This window comes from Lepus europaeus, chromosome 14 (assembly GCF_033115175.1).
Source record: "Lepus europaeus isolate LE1 chromosome 14, mLepTim1.pri, whole genome shotgun sequence".
Taxonomy (NCBI): domain Eukaryota; kingdom Metazoa; phylum Chordata; class Mammalia; order Lagomorpha; family Leporidae; genus Lepus; species Lepus europaeus.
Genome location: NC_084840.1, coordinates 86,731,966 through 86,750,574, shown reverse-complemented (window position 1 = coordinate 86,750,574; position 18,609 = coordinate 86,731,966). Strand labels below are relative to the sequence as shown.

Genomic DNA, 18,609 nt, shown 5'->3' with positions numbered 1-18,609 from the left:
CATAATATGAACGGGAGCCAGGCTTTAAGAACCTGGGGTTTGGGGCCAGCATTGTGGTATAACTGGCTAAGCCATTGCCTGTGATGCTGGCATCCCATATGGGCACTGGTTCAAGTCCCAGCTGCTTCACATATGATTTAACTACCTGCTAATGTGCCTAGGAAAGCAGTAGAAGATGGCCCAGGTCCTTGGGCCCCTGTACCCACGAGGGAGACCCAGATGAATCTCCTGGCTTCAATCTGGCCCAATTGTGGCCATTTGGGGAGTAAACCAGCAGATGGGCAATTTCTCTCTCTCTCTCTCTCTCTCGCCCCCCCCCCTTCAAATAATTAAAATAAATTTTAAAACATAAAAGATTTTGGGTCTTAGCATTTCTAGAAGACTGACTTACATCCTCAACTGGTTTGATATTCTATACTAAGCACTCATGAAGCCAACTTAATAAAAAAATTACTTTCATAGAGCTTTTTTTTTAACCCAAATGGTTATTTTTAACTAACAGATGATATTATCTATCCATATAATCTAGAACACTATTTACATTCCAGATCATTGGCCAAGAGTTTATTTCTTTGTTGTCCCTTAGAAAAGAGATGTTTCCACTTACTACTACAACAATCAGTGTTCGCTACTCCCTTTAAGTTTATTCTATATTTTTCATTTTTTGTTATTTTTTTAAATTTTATTTTATTTTATTTTATTTATTTTTGACAGGCAGAGTGAACAGTGAGAGAGAGAGACAGAGAGAAAGGTCTTCCTTTTGCCGTTGGTTCACCCTCCAATGGCCACCGCGGTAGGCGCACTGCGGCTGACGCACCGCGCTGCTCCGATGGCAGGAGCCAGGTGCTTCTCTTGGTCTCCCATGGGGTGCAGGGCCCAAGCACTTGGGCCATCCTCCACTGCACTCCCTGACCACAGCAGAGAGCTGGCCTGGAAGAGGGGCAACCGGGACAGAATCCGGTGCCCCGACCGGGACTAGAACCCGGTGTGCCGGCGCCGCAAGGCGGAGGATTAGCCTACCGAGCCACGGCGCCGGCCAATTTTTTGTTATTTTAAAAAGGAAATGAGAAGGGCAGGAAGTGGAGCCCGCCCTTGGCCGAACCACTTGGCCACTGAGGCTGAAACACAGCAGCTTTTGGCCCGGCTGGGGAGCATCTCCAGGGGAAAGGACAGACGTGGGACCCAGAAGCTGTCAAGGTAACTGAGCCATGCCATTCCAAGCCAGGTGGAACGCAGGCAATAAAAAAAAAAAAAAAAAAAAGGAAATGAGAAAGTGATAGATTACGACTCAAGGTGTTTTTTTTTTTTTTTTTTTCCTGTTTTCTGTGTCTGCAGAGCTGTCTCCATGCCACACCTTGTCTCAGCACCCAGCCAGCCCCAATCCTTTTAGCTGGGCGACCCCACAAGTGTGATTTAATCATGTTCTCTCTGCACCTGGTTTCTCATTTGTAAAAGGAGGCAACCGACTGGAATCTCCTCCAGCATAAATACAGAATACCTGCGAGTTAATGAAACAAGTCACTTCTCTGGCCTCCACCACCCCACCCCCTCTAACTGTGCTCCTGGCTACACTGGCCGCCTCGGCACTGGTCTTCAGACACAGTAGGCGCGTCCAACCTCGGGCCCTTTGCGTTGGTTCTTCTCGCACTCCTCTGGGAGCTTTGCTTGGCTCCTTTCAGGGCTCTGTGCAAATGGCACAGGTGCATGGGACACACTATGTGAAGACACTTGCAAAATCAGCTTCGGAGAAGGCCAGTGAACAAGGTATCCCTGGGATGGCGTGAGTGTTTCCCTAGCGACGGACCCATCTGTGACGCTGTGGCAGTTTCTGCTGCAGCTGCTGAGAGAGCAAGGCCATGGCCACATCATCTCCTGGACCTCACGGGATGGTGGTGAGTTCAAGCTGGTGGATGCAGAGGAGGTAGCCCGGCTGTGGGGGCTGCGCAAGAACAAGACCAACATGACTTATGATAAGCTCAGCCGGGCCTTGCGGTACTACTATGAGAAGAACATCATTGGCAAGGTGAGCGGCCAGAAGTTTGTCCACAAGTTCGTGTCCTATCCCAAGGTCGCAGGGTGCTCCACTGAAGACGGCCCATCCCAGCCTGAGGTGTCTGTTGCCTCTGCCGTGGCAAAGGTGGCCCCTGCTGCTGTACATGCCACCGCTGGGGACACCGCCTTTGCAAAGCCAGGCACACGCAAGAAGAGCTCCATGTGGAGCCTGCCTTGGACCGGCCACTGCCCGCAGAAGTCAAAGCGGATGGGCCCAAGGAAGAGTTGGCAGGCGCGGGGGAGGCAGGGTTTGTGCCGGAAACCGCCAAGGCTGAGCCGGAAGTCCCTCCCACAGAAGGCGGGCCGGCGGGTGGCCTGGCGGCTTCTAGCCCTGAAATTGCCCAGCCGCAGAAGGGCCGGAAGCCGCGGGACCTGCAGCTTCCACTCAGCCCAAGCCTGCTTGGTGGTCCGGGACCTGACCGGACCCCAGGCTCTGGAACTGGCCCTGGTCTACAGGCACCGGCGCCAGCGCTTACGCCTTCTTTGCTACCTACTCATACGTTGACCCCGGTGCTGCTGCCTCCCAGCATTCACTTCCGGAGCACCCTGACTCCCATTGCACCCGTAGCCCAGCCAAGCTCTCCTTCCAGTTTCCTTCCAGCGGCAGCGCCCAGGTGCACATCCCTCCCATCAGCGTGGATGGCCTCTCGACCCCAGTGGTGCTCTCCCCTGGAGCCTCAGAAGCCATGACTTCCACCACCGTCACCTCCTCCTCCTCCACCACCTCCTCCCCCTCCTCCTCCTCCTCCTCCTCCTCCTCCACCACTACCACCCCCTTCTGGGGTCACTCCATCCATGCCCCTGAACGTCTCTCCAGCCAGCCATCTCAAGGAGAAGCATAATTCAACTGACAGACTCATGCTCTGGTTGTGGTGGGGTGGGGATTCTTGGGAAGAAGGATCTCGCACTAACTCTTCCACAAAACACACACAACTTCTGTCTTCTTTGTCAGTCCCCCAGTGGCCGGCCTGACACGTCTCCTACTTCAGTGGTAGGGGCGCTTTATTTATTTATTTTTTTGAAGGCCACTGGGAGGAGACTGGCCCAACCCTTTTAAGAAGGGTGGTTGAGACATCTCCCCTACGTCCCCACTTTTTTTCGCCTAGACAAGACAATCAGGGTCTGGCTTGAGATGGACATTTCTTTATTAAAAAAACAAACAAAACAAAAAAAACACCTCAAGATGTCCACAGAAGCCACTGAGATGGGAATGCTGACCATCTCCCTTACTATTCATTTCAGTTTTTCCCTGGTTACCACCATAGCCACTCCCTCCCACTGCCATTTTGCAGCATTTATAACTGTCTCATTCCTAGAAAGACTTTTTTTAAAAAAGATTTTTTAAAAATATAAAAGACAGAGTTACAGAGATAGAAAGAGAGAGAGAAATCTCCCATTTACTTGTTCACTCCCCAAATGGCCACAATGGCCAGGGCTGGGCCAGGTCAAAGCTAGAAGTAAGGCTCTTCATCTGGGTCTCTCACATGGGTGGCAGGGACTCACGCACTTGGGCCATCTTCCGCTGCTTTCCCAGGAGCTCTAGCAGGGAGGTATCAGAAGTGGAGTAGCTGGGACTCGAACTAGCACCCATACAGGACACTGGTGTTGCAGGCTTTGGCTTTACCCACTATGCTGCAACACTGGCCCTCTGAGAAAGATATTTTTAAGCTTAAGTACAAGAAAAAGTGTTCATTGACTACAAGGTAAGCAGACAATCCATTAATACTTTGTAAACGTATTAACTCACTATCTTAATTAGGTGAACTTTTCTGTCTGCAATACTTTGTTGGAAAACACACACACACACACACAAATACATACAGTAAACCAACCAAGAAAATCTTGTTCTATGCCCAGACAAATATGATTTAGAGAATAGTATGATGATACAAGAGATCTTCTAAAAGTGTAGGGAAAATGTGTGTTATGAAAAAAATCACACATGCATTTCTAAATTTTTCACCAAAATAAACTCATCTTTTAACTCCATTTTCCCTGAGCTTTTTGAGGTCCCTTCATGTATTTATTTTCCCATCCACTCTTTCCTTTTTGATTGTATAGCAGTAGCCTCTGCTTCTATTTGCAATAGGCATTCTATTGCTATTGGGCTTGGCAAAGAGACTAAACATGGTATAAAAGGTTGCCTAGTGAGGCAGGTAAATAAACACTCTTAATATCAAACATGTTTTTTTCACAAAGAACAAACCTCTCTGTCCTTGGAACATATGCAGGTACCTTCTCCTGCCTCAGTGCCAGCCTTCCCATGCACTCTCTGAATGTGACTCAGTGTCTCCCCTTCCCCACCCGTGTTATCCCCTACTACCAACTCACTACTTTTGGTGTCGTTTGGCAAGTGGCCTGTTTATAGTCAAGAGTCCCTTTTCTATCCTCAGTTTTTTTTTTTTTTTTAAGATTTATTTTATTTATTTGAAAGACAGAGTTACAGAGAGACATAGAGACAGAGAGAGACTCCCCAGATAGCCACAAGGGCCAGAGCTGCGCTGATCCAAAACCAGGAGCCAGGAGCTTCTTCTGGGTCTCCCACGTGGGTTCAGGGGCCCAAGGACTTGGGCCATCTTCCACTGCTTTCCCAGGCCATAGCAGAGAGCTGGATCGGAAGAGGAGCAGCCAGGACTAGAACTGGCACCCGTATGGGATGCCGGTGCTTCAGGCCAGGGCTTTAACCTGCCTCCCTCATTTTTCGTAGTCCCTGAAACATTCAGCAGAGCTGCCTTCTTTCTCCAGAAACCCAGTATTCTGAGAGCATCCTTGATATCACCTCCTGGTTTGCCAACCCCTGCCCCCCACCAGTGCCTATTTCTCATTCTCTATGCATGACATTTCATCGTAACCCTTGCTGTAAGTGTTGACATGCCCTGAATCTTGGCTCTGGAATTCCTGATGATCACCATTGACTATTTATGATTTCATCTAGTTCCATGGTTTTAAATGTCTTTTAGAAGTTTATGCCTCTCGAATTTCTATCTCTAGCCCTGATCTGTCTTCCAACACTTTTATCCAATTGCCTTTTTGACAAATCCACTTAGATGCCCGTGGGCACCTTAAACTTAATCTATTCCAAACAGAATTCTATTTCTTTTCTCAGTATTTCCATCTCAGTAAGTGCATTAATATCTACCATTATTGATGTAAAATATGCTATGGAGGAAGCAGCCTGCTTCCAAAACACAACTCAACATTTCTATTTCCTTCTATCTTTCCTGCTATCATACCATTTCCCCCCCTGAACTAACACATAACTTTCTACATGGTATTTCTTCCTCATTATTTTGCTTCTATACTGTTCTCTATGCATCAGTTGGGGTGAGCTGCAGAGGACTGTAATCAGATCCTAGCACCCTCTACCAAGGGCTTGTACTTACTCTGACCCTCCTGGGGCACCACACTCACCACCACTCCATGGCCAGCTTAGTATTCGCCCATTCCATGCACATCAGACTTCTTGATGCTTCTCCAGCAACTCTGGTTTGCTTGCGTCTTAAGGCTTCCAGTGAGGTGTTTCTTGTTCCTTTAATGATGTGTTTACTTCTGCACACAGCTGCCTCCTGTCATTCAGTTTATATTCCACCTACTCAGAGAGGCTTTTCCTGAATTCATAGTCTAATGCAATGTTCTGAATTTTCATCACTACCCCATCCTGCTTCGCTTTAATTGCACCCTCTCCCCATTTCTGATATTAAATGCGTATTATCTGCCTTGTCTCCCTTTTTAATATAAACTGCATCAGATTAGTGACTTGGCTTGATCTACAGTGCAGCATTGTGTCCAGAACAGTGTTTGATATGTAAGGGCTTAGTGAATATGCAGTGAATTAATGGATATGTTAATGCCAATTCTTCAGCTTAAGTAGAGTCTAGAGTTGGACAAACATATTTAATAAAGAGAGTTCACCATGACTAGCAATTGTGGCGGAATGAGTTAAGCCACTACCTGTGGGGTCGAGGTTGGCAGTCTGATCCAGTTTCCTGCTAATACACTTGGGAAAGCAGTGAAAGATGGTGCAAGTGTTTGGTCCCCTGCACCCATGTACAAGACTCAGAAGAAGCTCCCAGCTCCTGCCTCAGCCTAGCTCAGCTCTGGCTATTGTGGCCATTTGGAGAGTAAACCAGTGTATAGAAGATCTCTCTCTCTCTTTCTGTAACTCTGCCTTGTAAATAAATAAATAAATCTTTAAAAACAGATAGTCTTCACCAAGTTTTGCTTTTATCTGAAGGTCACTCACTCCTTAGTTCAACAATTCTCTTCAACTCTCTCTCCTTATGTTTGCACATATATGTGAACATGCATGTATATGTAATGATTTTGTATTTAAAATTATATGCTGGATTGGAGGACTCCTTATGGTAAGACTACAGTCTTTCAACCAGTGTCCTGATTGTAAATTTAAGAGAGAAGAAGAATCTTAGTGAAATAAAAACAGGTTAGAGAGGGAAGGAAGGAAGGGCTTGAAGGGAAGGAAAAACAGAAAGATAATGCTTGCTGTTCAAAGAGCAGAGAATGAAATTTGGCTCCTGATTACTGGTTAATTTCATCTCATTTTCCTATCTGAAAGATTTCCAGAAACCATGGGATTTCAAAGTCATGTTCTGTACTTGGAAACTCTGAATGATATAAATAATTCTCAGTAGGAAATAAAGTGACTGATACACATAAATAGGAAAGAAATGTTCTTGGATTGAGGCTTCCAGAAGTTTTCCAGCCCAGCTTCACATCTTGGCGTAAGAGCATATAATCAACATTCCCGTGGGCTGACTCAGACCATTTAGGGCAAAAACAAGGCCAGTTGCAACCTCTTCTCAGATTGCCAAAACATGTAAATGATCTCCGAGAATTTGGCAACATTAGGTGCAAAGGGAAATAATCTAAACAGAATTCACATTCAAAGGTATGGTGAAGAGAATTTTAGAATGGAGAATTTCACTATGATAAGGTCAGTGGAAAAATGTTAAAATAATCAGTAGTCATACAAATAAAAAAATCACAATCAGATTCTGATCTCTACACAAAGAGATCCTTATGCTCACAATGAAAATGCTACTTCTTCCACAGCACAGCAAAGTACTAGATGAGTAAGTAAGAATTAATAATAGGTGGGAGGAAAATTATATTCTACTTTCTTAAATTCCCCTTATAATTCAAGGGTTACTCTTTCTGGCAAAATACTATTCTTAATAAAAACTTCACTTGGAAACTTTGTAGCTAGAACTGGAAATAAATTCTAGTTGGAAAATGAAAGATAGAGATCTCTTTGCAAGTCTTTCCTGAAAATATTGCTGTCATAGTGAAGTAATATTTCAGAGGAAAGCGTAACTCATTTTGCCACTCCATCCCTTCCAGCAGTGTCTGGATGGTGCTTGGGAGCTGAGTCATCAAATCATGTCAAACAATATCTGGAGCGCAGTTTATCATAGCAAATCTTGTTTTTGCCTTCCCGTTGATGTTATCTACTCCTTTTTTTTTTGTGAACTTATTTTGTTGCGGACATTGTCACCATTTAAGTTTATTTATGTATAGCCTTGGGCTCTAAATATAAAAGGAAAAGGTTTTAAACCAAAACCTTTCATTATTTCTCCTACTTGGGGGAAAATGTGAGCCAGGAAAGAAACAGACAAAGGGAAATCTTACTTAAGAATAACCATTTTTACAACTCCCTGCTGACTTCCTATCCTCGTGGCTCAAAGTCTTTCCCAGGGTGGATTCCATGTGTGGACTCATGGGCACCTGCTGCTGTGGAGCGCACGGACATACTCAGAGCTCACATGCAGACTCAGAGCACACTGGTCAGAGACAGTCGTCCCTGGCCAGTGGATGTGCCTGACCCAGCTTTTGCAGACCCATTCTGACTGTTCCAAGGACGCAGATAATCCGAGTTCTGCTTTGTCTCTTTATCACAAGGACTATGGCCTGGACCTTGGTAGCGGTCTTTCAGCTGTAGCCCTGTGCATCTACAAGCTTCATGTTTGCTCATCCATTCCAATCTCAGTGAAGGGTCTTTATTGTTTTTCTTGGGACTTAGGTCCAAATCCTATGGCAGGGTTCTTTCCACCTTTCTTGCATGCTGGTTTGTGGGATGGCCTCCAGGTCTTGGCCAAAACCCACTTGGTGAATACCATGCCAAGCCAATCTTTGATCAATTGTTTTGATTAGTTTGTACACGGTGCAGTAAATTATCAACATGGGAGTTCAGAGGGAGTTTTGGTAGTGATGGGATTCAGAATATAATACTCCAAAATTTGCTATTTGAGAGAACAACGAAAGCAAGAAAACTGCTATTTCCTGTCCTTATCCTCTGAAGCAGGTCATAAGATCCTTGCTCCAGAAGAACTCTCCCCATATCTGGAGAAAAAGAAATCCTTTCTTCTGAAGACACAGAAAAGAATAGAAATAGGCAGGGCTAACTAAGTGCCCCTCTCCCAGTTTATTACAGTTGCATTTCTATTCCAATCATACTTCTCCATGACTAGCTACTTTTTCATCAAAACTAGCATAAAATGCCAGGTAAACTAGGGTTTATCGCTTTCTTTGTGTCTTTATTTCTGGATAGAGACTTCTGTGTCACATGAGACTTACATCAAACAAATCTGCTTGATGATTTTCTATGGATCTGTCTTTTAATATAGTGGCCTCCATCATGAACTAAAATGGGAAGTGAATGTATTCTTTTTTTTTTTTTTTTTTTTTTTTTTTTGACAGAGTGGACAGTGAGAGAGAGAGACAGAGAGAAAGGTCTTCCTTTTGCCGTTGGTTCACCCTCCAATGGCCGCCACGGCCAGCGCGCCGCAGCCGGCGCACCACACTGATCCGAAGCCAGGAGCCAGGTGCTTCTCCTGGTCTCCCATGGGGTGCTGGGCCCAAAGACTTGGGCCATCCTCCACTGCACTCCCTGGCCACAGCAGAGAGCTGGCCTGCAAGAGGGGCAACCAGGACAGAATCCGGCGCCCCGACCGGGACTAGAACCCGGGTTGCCGGCGCCGCAGGTGGAGGATTAGCCTAGTGAGCCGCGGCGCCGGCCGTGAATGTATTCTTTATCCCCTATAATAGTAGGCAGCAATCAAAAAGTTCCTCCTAAATGCTGTGTTGTGTCATGTGCCTTTGTTATTTTCAATATTTACTGTGGACAAATGACACGTTCATATTTAAATTAAAATAGAAATATTTGTTTCAAAGTCCTACTGGAGGAATTTGTTGTTTCTTTTTCCCTATTCCATTAGACACACTGATCTATAGGTGTGCACTATTTATTGATACTAAAACCCAGTCCCCCAGGTATAGAGATATTGAAGGAGACCATTGAATAAGCATCTCATCCCTGCTTGTGTGTGGAAATATATCTCTTTAATGTATCATCTAATCACTACCATTCAGCTAAGGCAAGCATGATTTTTTTCTTAACAACACACAAAAAAATAAAATTGGCATATTGTGAAAGAAAGAAATACAGTAAATCATTATTACTCTTTTTTCTTTTTTTTTTTTTTTGTAAATTATACAGCAGACTATTTCTTTTAAAAAGATTGCTCTATTACCAGTACCCCCATTTTTATTTTTGTTTTACCATGTGGAAATAGTGTTTTGTTGTGGAGAAGATGAATATCAATCTAACCACTTGTTATCATTGTCATCATGCACTTTCCTCTATTACAATTTTTTTAAAGATTTATTTATTTAGAAGAATTACACAGAGAGAGGAGAGGCAGAGAGAGACAGGGAGAGAGAAGTCTTCCACCCGATAGTTCACTCCCCAGATGGCCACAACGGCTGGAGCTGTGCCTATCCACAGTCAGGAACCAGGAGTTTCTTCCGGGTCTCCCACGTGGGTGCAGGGGCCCGAGGACTTGGCTATCTTCTACTGCTTTCCCAGGCCATAGCAGAGAGTTGGATTGGAAGTGGAGCCGCTGGGTCTCGAACCAGTGCCCATATGGGATGCCGGTGCTTCAGCCTAGGGCATTAACCCACTGGGCCACAGAGCTGACCTCTCTTCTAATACAATTTTAAAGAACATAAAATATTATTGGTAAGATCATAAAATAAGGTCTATCCTCTTTATTTTAGTTTTCAAAGATTTATTTATTTGAAAGGCAGAGACGGAGAAAGAGAAAGAGAGAGATCTTCTATCTGCTGGTTTACTTCCTAAATGGCCCCAACAGCCATAGCTGAACAGGTCTGAAGCCAGGAGGCAGGAGCATCTTCTGGGTCTCCCATGTGGATGGTAGGGGCCCAAGGACTTTGGGCATCTCCCGTTACTTTTCCAGGCACATTAGCAAGGAGCTGGACTGGAGTTGATGCAGCCAGGACTCCAGCCTGCTGGCATCGCAGGCTGCATCTTTACCAGCTCTGGCATCATGCCGGCCCGAGGTCTATCCTCTTTAACACATTCTTTTTTATTTTTAAGGTGCATTCTTTATTGTATAATAAATTTTAAATAAAAAGTACATTTCAGTCAAAATAAATTTAACTTCCTATTAAAGTCTACATATTTGGAAGACTGAAAAACAGAGGACAGGGAGATAGAAAGAAACAAAATTAGGAATAGATCTTGTCTTTGACCGACCTGAATGAAGGGAATCTTGAATGCCATATTTGAACGCTTCAGTCTCAGTCTTCAAATTCTAAAGAAGGATGATATAAAGGAAGCTTTAAAAAGGACAATAAGACAAACAGACTTCGGTGGTATAAGAATTCACTAAGATGGGTGATTGGAAGCTAATCTGTGATTGTTCAATTCATTCTTGTATTTTTAAAGAATTATTTATTCATTTGAACACAGAGTTACACAGAAATAGGAAGAGAGAGACAGACAGAGAGAGAGAGAGAGAGAGAGAGAGAGAGAGAGAGAGAATATCTTTCATCTGCTGATTCGCTCTCCAAATGGCTGCAATGGCAGTAGCTGGGCCAGGTTGAAGTCAGGTCCCTGGAACTTCATCCAGGTCTCCTGCATGGGTGACAGGGACCCAAGCACTTGGGCCATCTTCTACTGCCTTCCCAGGTACATTAGCAAGGTGCTGGATGGGAAGGGGAGTGGCTGGGATTTCAACTGCTACTACCCACATGGGATGCCAGTGGCAACTTACCCCACTGAGCCACAGTGCCTGCTCCATTCAAGTAGATCCTTTGGCAAGAAATGTTGGACTTGAATTAGAACCAGGAGAGTAAATAAACAAAAGGTAGAACAGACTGATAAACAATCCATGGGATATAAAATGCACTATAATTAGGATATTTAGCAAAAAGAAAATGAACTCTTGTTTGGAGGTTTATACCTTAGCAACCTGGTAGTGGTGTTATTATCAACCACAATAGGAAATGAATTGCTAACACAGACTTGGAGTGAATATTTGCAGATGTCAAATTTGATATACCTAAGAAGCATCCATTTGTCCATATAGAGTAGTAACTCAAGTCAAACAAATATCAGAGAGGAGACAGAGGCCCCAATGACTCCAATATCTCCTCTTAATTTCATTCTGGAGACTTTTTTATGAAGATCCAGTGTTAATCCCATAATAACTGTGGCTGACCTAGTTTCTTCTGGGCTCATGTGTACTGAGGATTGCAATTCTGATATTGGCAGCAAACAACGGTACTCTTTCCAGACCTAGTATCCTATTGGTTTCCTCAATGGATGCTTGATGTGTGTGAGTATATGCTGGAGCATATGTGCCCGTAGGTAGGTGAGTATTCTGTGGGGATGAGGTGTGTGTGTGTATGTGTGTCCATAGACATGTGTGCTTGCATGTGACTCTGTGTGATGGATGTATGAGGTGTGTGCACGTGTCTGTGTACATGAAATGCATGAGTGTGATATTTATGTGTATGCATGTTCTGTGCATGGTATAAACACACATGAATGATATGTGAGTATAAGTTCAAGTGACAGCATGTGGCCTGTATATGCATGGGTGCATATTTGAACATATGTATGGATGTGAAGTGAATACCAAAGATAGATCTAAATTCCAAAGGTTGACTCTTCCAAATTGCAGTGGAAACAGGCACCGCATGACTGTAAGTATTCACACAAATGATTTCATCTGCATGTTTTCTAAGAAGACCTTCTCAGCACTTCCCTGAGCCTTGGCTAAGCACAGCAGCAACTAAACTTGGATTTCTTTTTAATCACATCTGAAACAGGTTGATTAAATAGGACACAGACCTCAAACTGGGAGAGTGTTCTCCCACACCTCATGAATAGTCACTCTCAGCATGATGCAATATTTCCAGAGCATCATAAGGTTTATTTAGATGCTCTGTTGTAGGCAAGTAACTTGAAGGAACAGGTAAGCCTTCTAATAATGAAACCATTTAGTAAAAGTGTGGTGGTTGAGGTTATTTTTGTCTATGCCCCAGCTTCATGTCAAAATTAGAGGGTTTCCTAAAATAATTCCCTCCCTTAGCTGCTTGTGCTTCAGTGAGAATTTTCTTGTCTTGAAACACAAAGCGCTTGTAGCTCAAAGCAGAATAATGTAACATCTTAAGTTTTTTTCATGAACTTTTTGCTAAGACACAGTTTAGCTATAAAAGTGAGTATATGAGGGCTGGTGCTGTGGCATGGGAGGTTAAGCCTCTGTGATGCCAGTCGCTCCACTTCCCACCCAGCTCTGTCCTAACGTGCCTGGAAAAGTAGCAGAAGATGATCCAAGTCCTTGGGCCCCTGCTTCCATGTGGGAGACCTGGATGAAGCTTCTGGCTCCTGGCTTTGGCCTGACCCAGCCCTGTTCATTGTAGCCACTGAGGAGGAAACCAATGGATGGAAGACCCCTCTCTCTGTCTCTCCCATTCTCTCTATCTGTAACCCTGACTTTAAATAAATAAAATATATCTAAAAAAATTGTACATGTCAGCATCCCTGTTTATTGTGAATTGGTTCCACTCCCAGCTTAATTCTTTAACTTTTTTTGGAATTTCAAAACACTGCTTGTTTGAGAAAATAAATTTTCTTATATAGGGCTCCTGGCCTAGCCCTGGTTATTGAGGCTACTTTGGGAGTGAAGCAACAAATGAAAACTCTCTCTCTCTCTCTCTCTCTCTCTGTGTCTCCCCAAATAAATAAATATATAAATAATCTGTGAACCAACCCCTCTGGAAACAGGAGATTATCTCTCTCATATCCCAGTGTTTCACCATACATAAATACCTTAACTGACCATCCTGATCCAGTCAAATTTGTTTAAATTAACGTTCTTTGTTCTGTTGTCACAGTTGTAAAAACATTGTCCATAAGTAAAGCAATTAGTTTAATGTTGAGTTTGTCCTATCCTGAATATTTTTAAAAATTTTTTTTAATTTATTTATTTGACAGAGTTAAATAATGAGAGAGAGACAGAGAGAAAGGTCTTCCCTCAGTTAGTTCACTCCCCAAATGGCCTCTATGGCCGGCACTGTGCCGATTCGAAGCCAGGAGCCACGTGCTTCCTCCTGGTCTCTCATGTTGGTGCAGGGCCCAAGCACTTGGGCCATCCTCCACTGCCTTCCCAGGCCACAGCAGAGAGCTGGACTGGAAGAGGAACAACCAGGACTAGAACCGGTGCCCATATGGAATGCCGGTGCCACAGGCAGAAGATTAACCTAGTGCGCCATGGCGTTGGACCCTCTATCCTGAATATTTTAAAATTCATCTTCTTAGTCGTTTTCTCCTCTCTTTGATTGCCTATGGACTTTCTGTACATTTAACCTGAACTTTGTCGATTGTCTAATCCTCTGCCTTTTTCCTGATGTAGCAGGTGTCTTTCCAGTTTTGTCATCCTGACCCACCCTAGCACACTTCGGATGTGCCCTGGGTCTATTTGCTGTCATCCACCTTTTTTCTCCTTACCTGGCATCAAGGATTATCTACATTGGAATCTCTATATTTTTAAAAGATTTATTTTATTTATTTGAAAGAGAGTTACAGAGAGAGGGAGAGAAAGAGAGAGAGAGGTCCTCCATCCACTGGTTCACTCCTCAGATGACCTCAACGGCCGGAGCTGTGTCAATCTGAAGCCAGGAGCCAGGAGCCTCTTCCAGGTCTCCCACGCGGCTGCAGGGGCCAGAGGACTTGGTCATCTTCTAATGCTTTCCCAGGCCATAGCAGAGAGCTGGACCAGAAGTGGAGCAGCTAAGACTTGAACCAGCGCCCATATGGGATGCCAGCACTGCAGGTGGTGGCTTTATCCCCCACATCACAGCGCTGGCCTCCATTCTTATTTAATTCTTTTTTTTTTCCGTAAAGTGTAAATTTATTTGGAGCAGAAGAATTTTCCTTACATAGAGTTAACATTTTTAAACACCTTAAGAGGGACTATTCAAAAGGTTAATTTCTGAAGTCTTGCTTAAGTGGTTTTTTGTTCTATCTTGTCATTTTTGTGAATATTTGCTCTATAAATGAAAATATTCTCAGTTACTCCATTCTACTCAAATCTGATGACTAAATGGCTATTTGTTCTGAGATATCTGAAATCAGAAGAGTTTTTCAGATCATTTTAAATTTACATTAACACAATGTGTATAAGAAACCAATAGTACTGATAATACCTCCAGTTTGTCTTCTTAAATGGTTCCTATGAAAAAGTCTTCACAATAAACACATAAAAATACAATACATTTGGTTGAAAATTGAAAAAGTAACTCTAAAAATTAACCACATATTTTAAACAAACAGGTTACTACAGTATGCTTAAAATGCTATAAAAATTAGTGTATAAAACATTTTCTTATAAACATACTGCTTTTGGTCATATATTCAGCTGAGATGCACAGCCTGCATTCTTTTTTGTTCCTGTCCTAAATGGCACACACACAAAGAATGGCTTGATGGTAGGGAAAGGCTACTTCTTGAGAAAACCTGATGCCCATGATCTCAAGCAGTACCTGTAGTTATGTCAAACAAGAAAAACAATTCTTATTTTGTCAGGCACGAAGCACCTTGATTTTATTCAACTTTTGGTAACTTTAGAAAACCATATGGTGTCACTTTATTAAATGTCCATAGTTCTTTATGCAAGAGATGTGACATTATTTGTAAATCAATGTTATTCCCAATGCTAGCAAGGTTTTCTCTTTGTTGCTAGTATGATCTTTATATTAATACTATAGAAATATTTAGGACTTATTTATTCAGGTGGTATGTGGTTATAGCAACTACCTGGGGCACTATGCTAGATACTTAGGATACTAAAAAAATAAGATAGATTCTAGACCGTGCTTGGAACTCAAACAAGTATAGTCTATTCAGGATCAGAGATACTACTTTCTAATTCAAAAATTTTTCCTAAGTGTACTTTATACCGATACCATAGAGGGAGAACAAGAAATCTACCGAGATCATTGGCTCCTATAGCTGCATACCTTGCATTTGCAAAGCTCATTTGCTACTTACACGTAGATGTTATGAGAAAAAGTGCCAACATTTAACATGGGGAGCTATAGATCAACTATGCCAGCAATGAAGCAAGTCCTGGCAGGTAGATTATAACAAGATAGCCTCCTAATTCTCAGAAGAGAAGTGATACCAGAACAAACTCAGATAAAAATGTGATAGTAATGATGAGGAAATATGCCAAAAGCTACCATTCTGGAAACATGTTCCTCTTTTATCAATTATTTCCTGTTCTTTATAAGCAAATGCAGTTCTCAGTAGTAATAAGGTAGGCCTCTTCCTTATTACTTCATGATTAGGACAAACATCTAATGCCAGCAGAAAACAAAAGTTGTATACACCCAGTCATGTATGACGGAATCCTTCAGCCATCTCCGTCTCCATTGCCAAAACTCGCAGACGTATTTACAAATCCAAGGAGGGAAATAATTTAGCCCAACTGTGATTCATCAGCTTGTCCACCAGTAGCACTTCTATTCCAAAACAGACATGGGAGACAAGTTTGGGGGAAATACAAAAGTCATAATTAATAGGATAGGGAAATAGTAAGCCAGAGAAATTTAAAAAATTAAAATAAAAAAAGACATGTGCCTGGGATATCCTGAGACAGTCCAGCAGTGCATGAGATAAGGAGAGCACAAAATCCAGCCTCGAAAGATGACGAGGCTGGCACAGTGCCGTGGCGGGTTAAGTCACTACTTGTGACGCTGGTATCCAATAGGGGAGCCAGTTCAGGTCCCCTCTGCTCCACTTCTAACTGACCTCCCTGCTAATGGCCTGGGCAAAGCAGAAAAAGATGTTCTAAGTGTTTGGGTCCATGCCACCCAGTGGGACACCTGATGAAGCTCCTGGCTACTGGCTTTGGCCTGGCCATCTGAGGAGTGAACAAGTAGATGGAAGATCTGTGTGTGCGTGTGTGTGTGTGTGTGTGTCTGTTTGCCTGTCCCCCTCTCTATGTAACTCTGACTTTTGAATAAATAAATAAATTAATTAATAAATCCTTAAAAAAAAAAAAACAAAAGGACGAGGAACACAGATCATCACTGTAGGCGGGACTTTAAAGCTGTTCAGCGAATCACACACATCTGAGCTCCTAGGATTTATTTAGGAAAGCAAAGTGCCGGTTCTCCTCCCAGAGGCACTTTATAATAAAAAAATTTCATTTTAATGAGCTCCCCAAATGATGTAAACACATACAACTTTGGGAAACTGTTCTTGATTTTTGGAGGTTAGATGGAGCCGAGACTCAAATACATCACCAAGATGAAGGGCAAATGACAGTAGAAGGTAGTTTCTATACAATGTTTGTGGCTTATATTCAAAAAGAGGTTGGTAAACATGAATCTTATTTTTTTCCTCCATGTCTCTTATGTTTCCCTATGCCTAGATTAACTTCAGCATGCCATTATTGTATTTATTTTCTGATGTAAGGGTACCTTTAATTTATATTTTAATGCGATTTCACTAAACACATATGTGTGTACAAATGTGTACCTGTATACATGTGTGAGTAAGTGTCTAAATTTGGTAAGGAACAATACAAACTGGAACAAATTCCTTTAATTTATGGTGAATAAGAAAAATATTTTTACTTAGTAAAGAATGCTATACTTTTCTCTTAATTTTAATAAATGATTGAAAAACCTAGATTTGTAGGTGCAGGTCAGGATGGGAGGATAGTTTGATATATAACTACTTGTGAAGTTAAAGACTTACCTAGTCCTCTACAGCAGATGGAAGGTAAACCACCATCTACCCTCCTGCAAACCCAACTGAACAGGAGACTCAGGTTAGGTCATAGCCTAAGAGACAATACCTGGTGTGATTTCATGAGGTCTGGCCCCAAAATTGGAGATATGGGGGAAAATCCCTAGATGACAATGGCACTAACTTATATTTCCTCTTCTCAGGGCAAAACAATGTTTACAAACTGGAGTCAGAGGGATATAAGAAGATTCAACTTCCAGCTATACCCATGGTCCAGCCAATACACTAGTGGAGAATGATAAAAATTTACTGCAAGCTAGCTTAATCGGAGAAGGGAAGTTATGCCTTTGTCACTGAGAAGGCAAAGAGTAGAGCTGGCCTGGCTATTTTGGTAAAAGAGAGCAAGGAGCCTCTTCCTTTCTTCCGTTTTTTCCCCATGTGGTTTCATTCTGTTTTTTTTTTTTTTTTTTTTTTTTTTTTTTTTACAGGCAGAGTGGACAGTGAGAGAGAGAGACAGAGAGAAAGGTCTTCCTTTTTGCCATTGGTTCACCCTCCAATGGCCGCCGCAGCCAGCATGCTGAGGCCGGCGCATCTTGCTGATCCGAAGCCAGGAGCCAGGTGCTTCTCCTGGTCTCCCATGCGGGTGCAGGGCCCAAGCACTTGAGCCATCCTCCACTGCCCTCCCGGGCCACAGCAGAGAGCTGGCCTGGAAGAGGGGCAACTGGGATAGAATCCGGCGCCCCGACCGGGACTAGAACCCGGTGTGCCGGCGCTGCAGGTGGAGGATTAGCCTGTTAAGCCATGGCGCCAGCCTTTCATTCTGTCTTGATACAGATGCAGATGAGCTAACTACAGGGGATTGAGGGGGGCTGAGCTGTGGACAGGTTCCCTCACGTTAGCCTGACAACTCGGTAAAAAAGAGAGAGCACGTGTCTATCTAACTGGTCATGTATGAATTCTCAGGGAAGGCCTCTGATGAGTTAGATCAAAGTCACATGCTTATCTCTGAGTGAATCATTATAGCCAAAAAGAGCTCATAATTGGCCAATCTCTGACTATATGCCCACCCCCACAGTCAGTGCATGATGGGGTACAATTTCAATCAGAGGCCCTATATGAGTAGGGGAAACAGTTTCCCAAGTTACAAGATGATGTTAGCAGAATACTGGGCAGATAGAAATATCCATTATAATCATTTACTGCATTTGCTACTTTGTCAAATTAATTAATTTCACAATGCCACACAGGGCTGTTATGAAAATTAGATGACATAAATTATATCAAGCCCTCAGCACATAGTAGATACTCAATCTGTAGCTGTTCCTGTTGCTGATCAGCTTTCTTCTGAAGCATTTGTAAACCATGCAAGTATATGAGAGTAATTCCCCAGGGAAAGAGTTTCATCACTCTATTTGATGGTGTTGGGGGTTAGACTAATGCCTACCTTGCAATCTGAGTTCAATCTTCATACTGTC

At 43.1% G+C, this 18,609-nt stretch overlaps 1 protein-coding gene across 1 annotated transcript in view; it reads left to right on the top strand.

The window, feature by feature from the left end:
- LOC133773504 (ETS domain-containing protein Elk-1-like) overlaps positions 1-18,609 on the top strand; it is an 84,007-nt gene that overhangs the window by 20,364 nt on the left and 45,034 nt on the right. Inside the window, 3 exon segments of the mRNA XM_062210819.1 lie at positions 1,797-2,198; positions 2,201-2,614; positions 2,617-2,753. Of these exon segments, the coding sequence (XP_062066803.1) occupies positions 1,797-2,198; positions 2,201-2,614; positions 2,617-2,753 (953 nt within the window).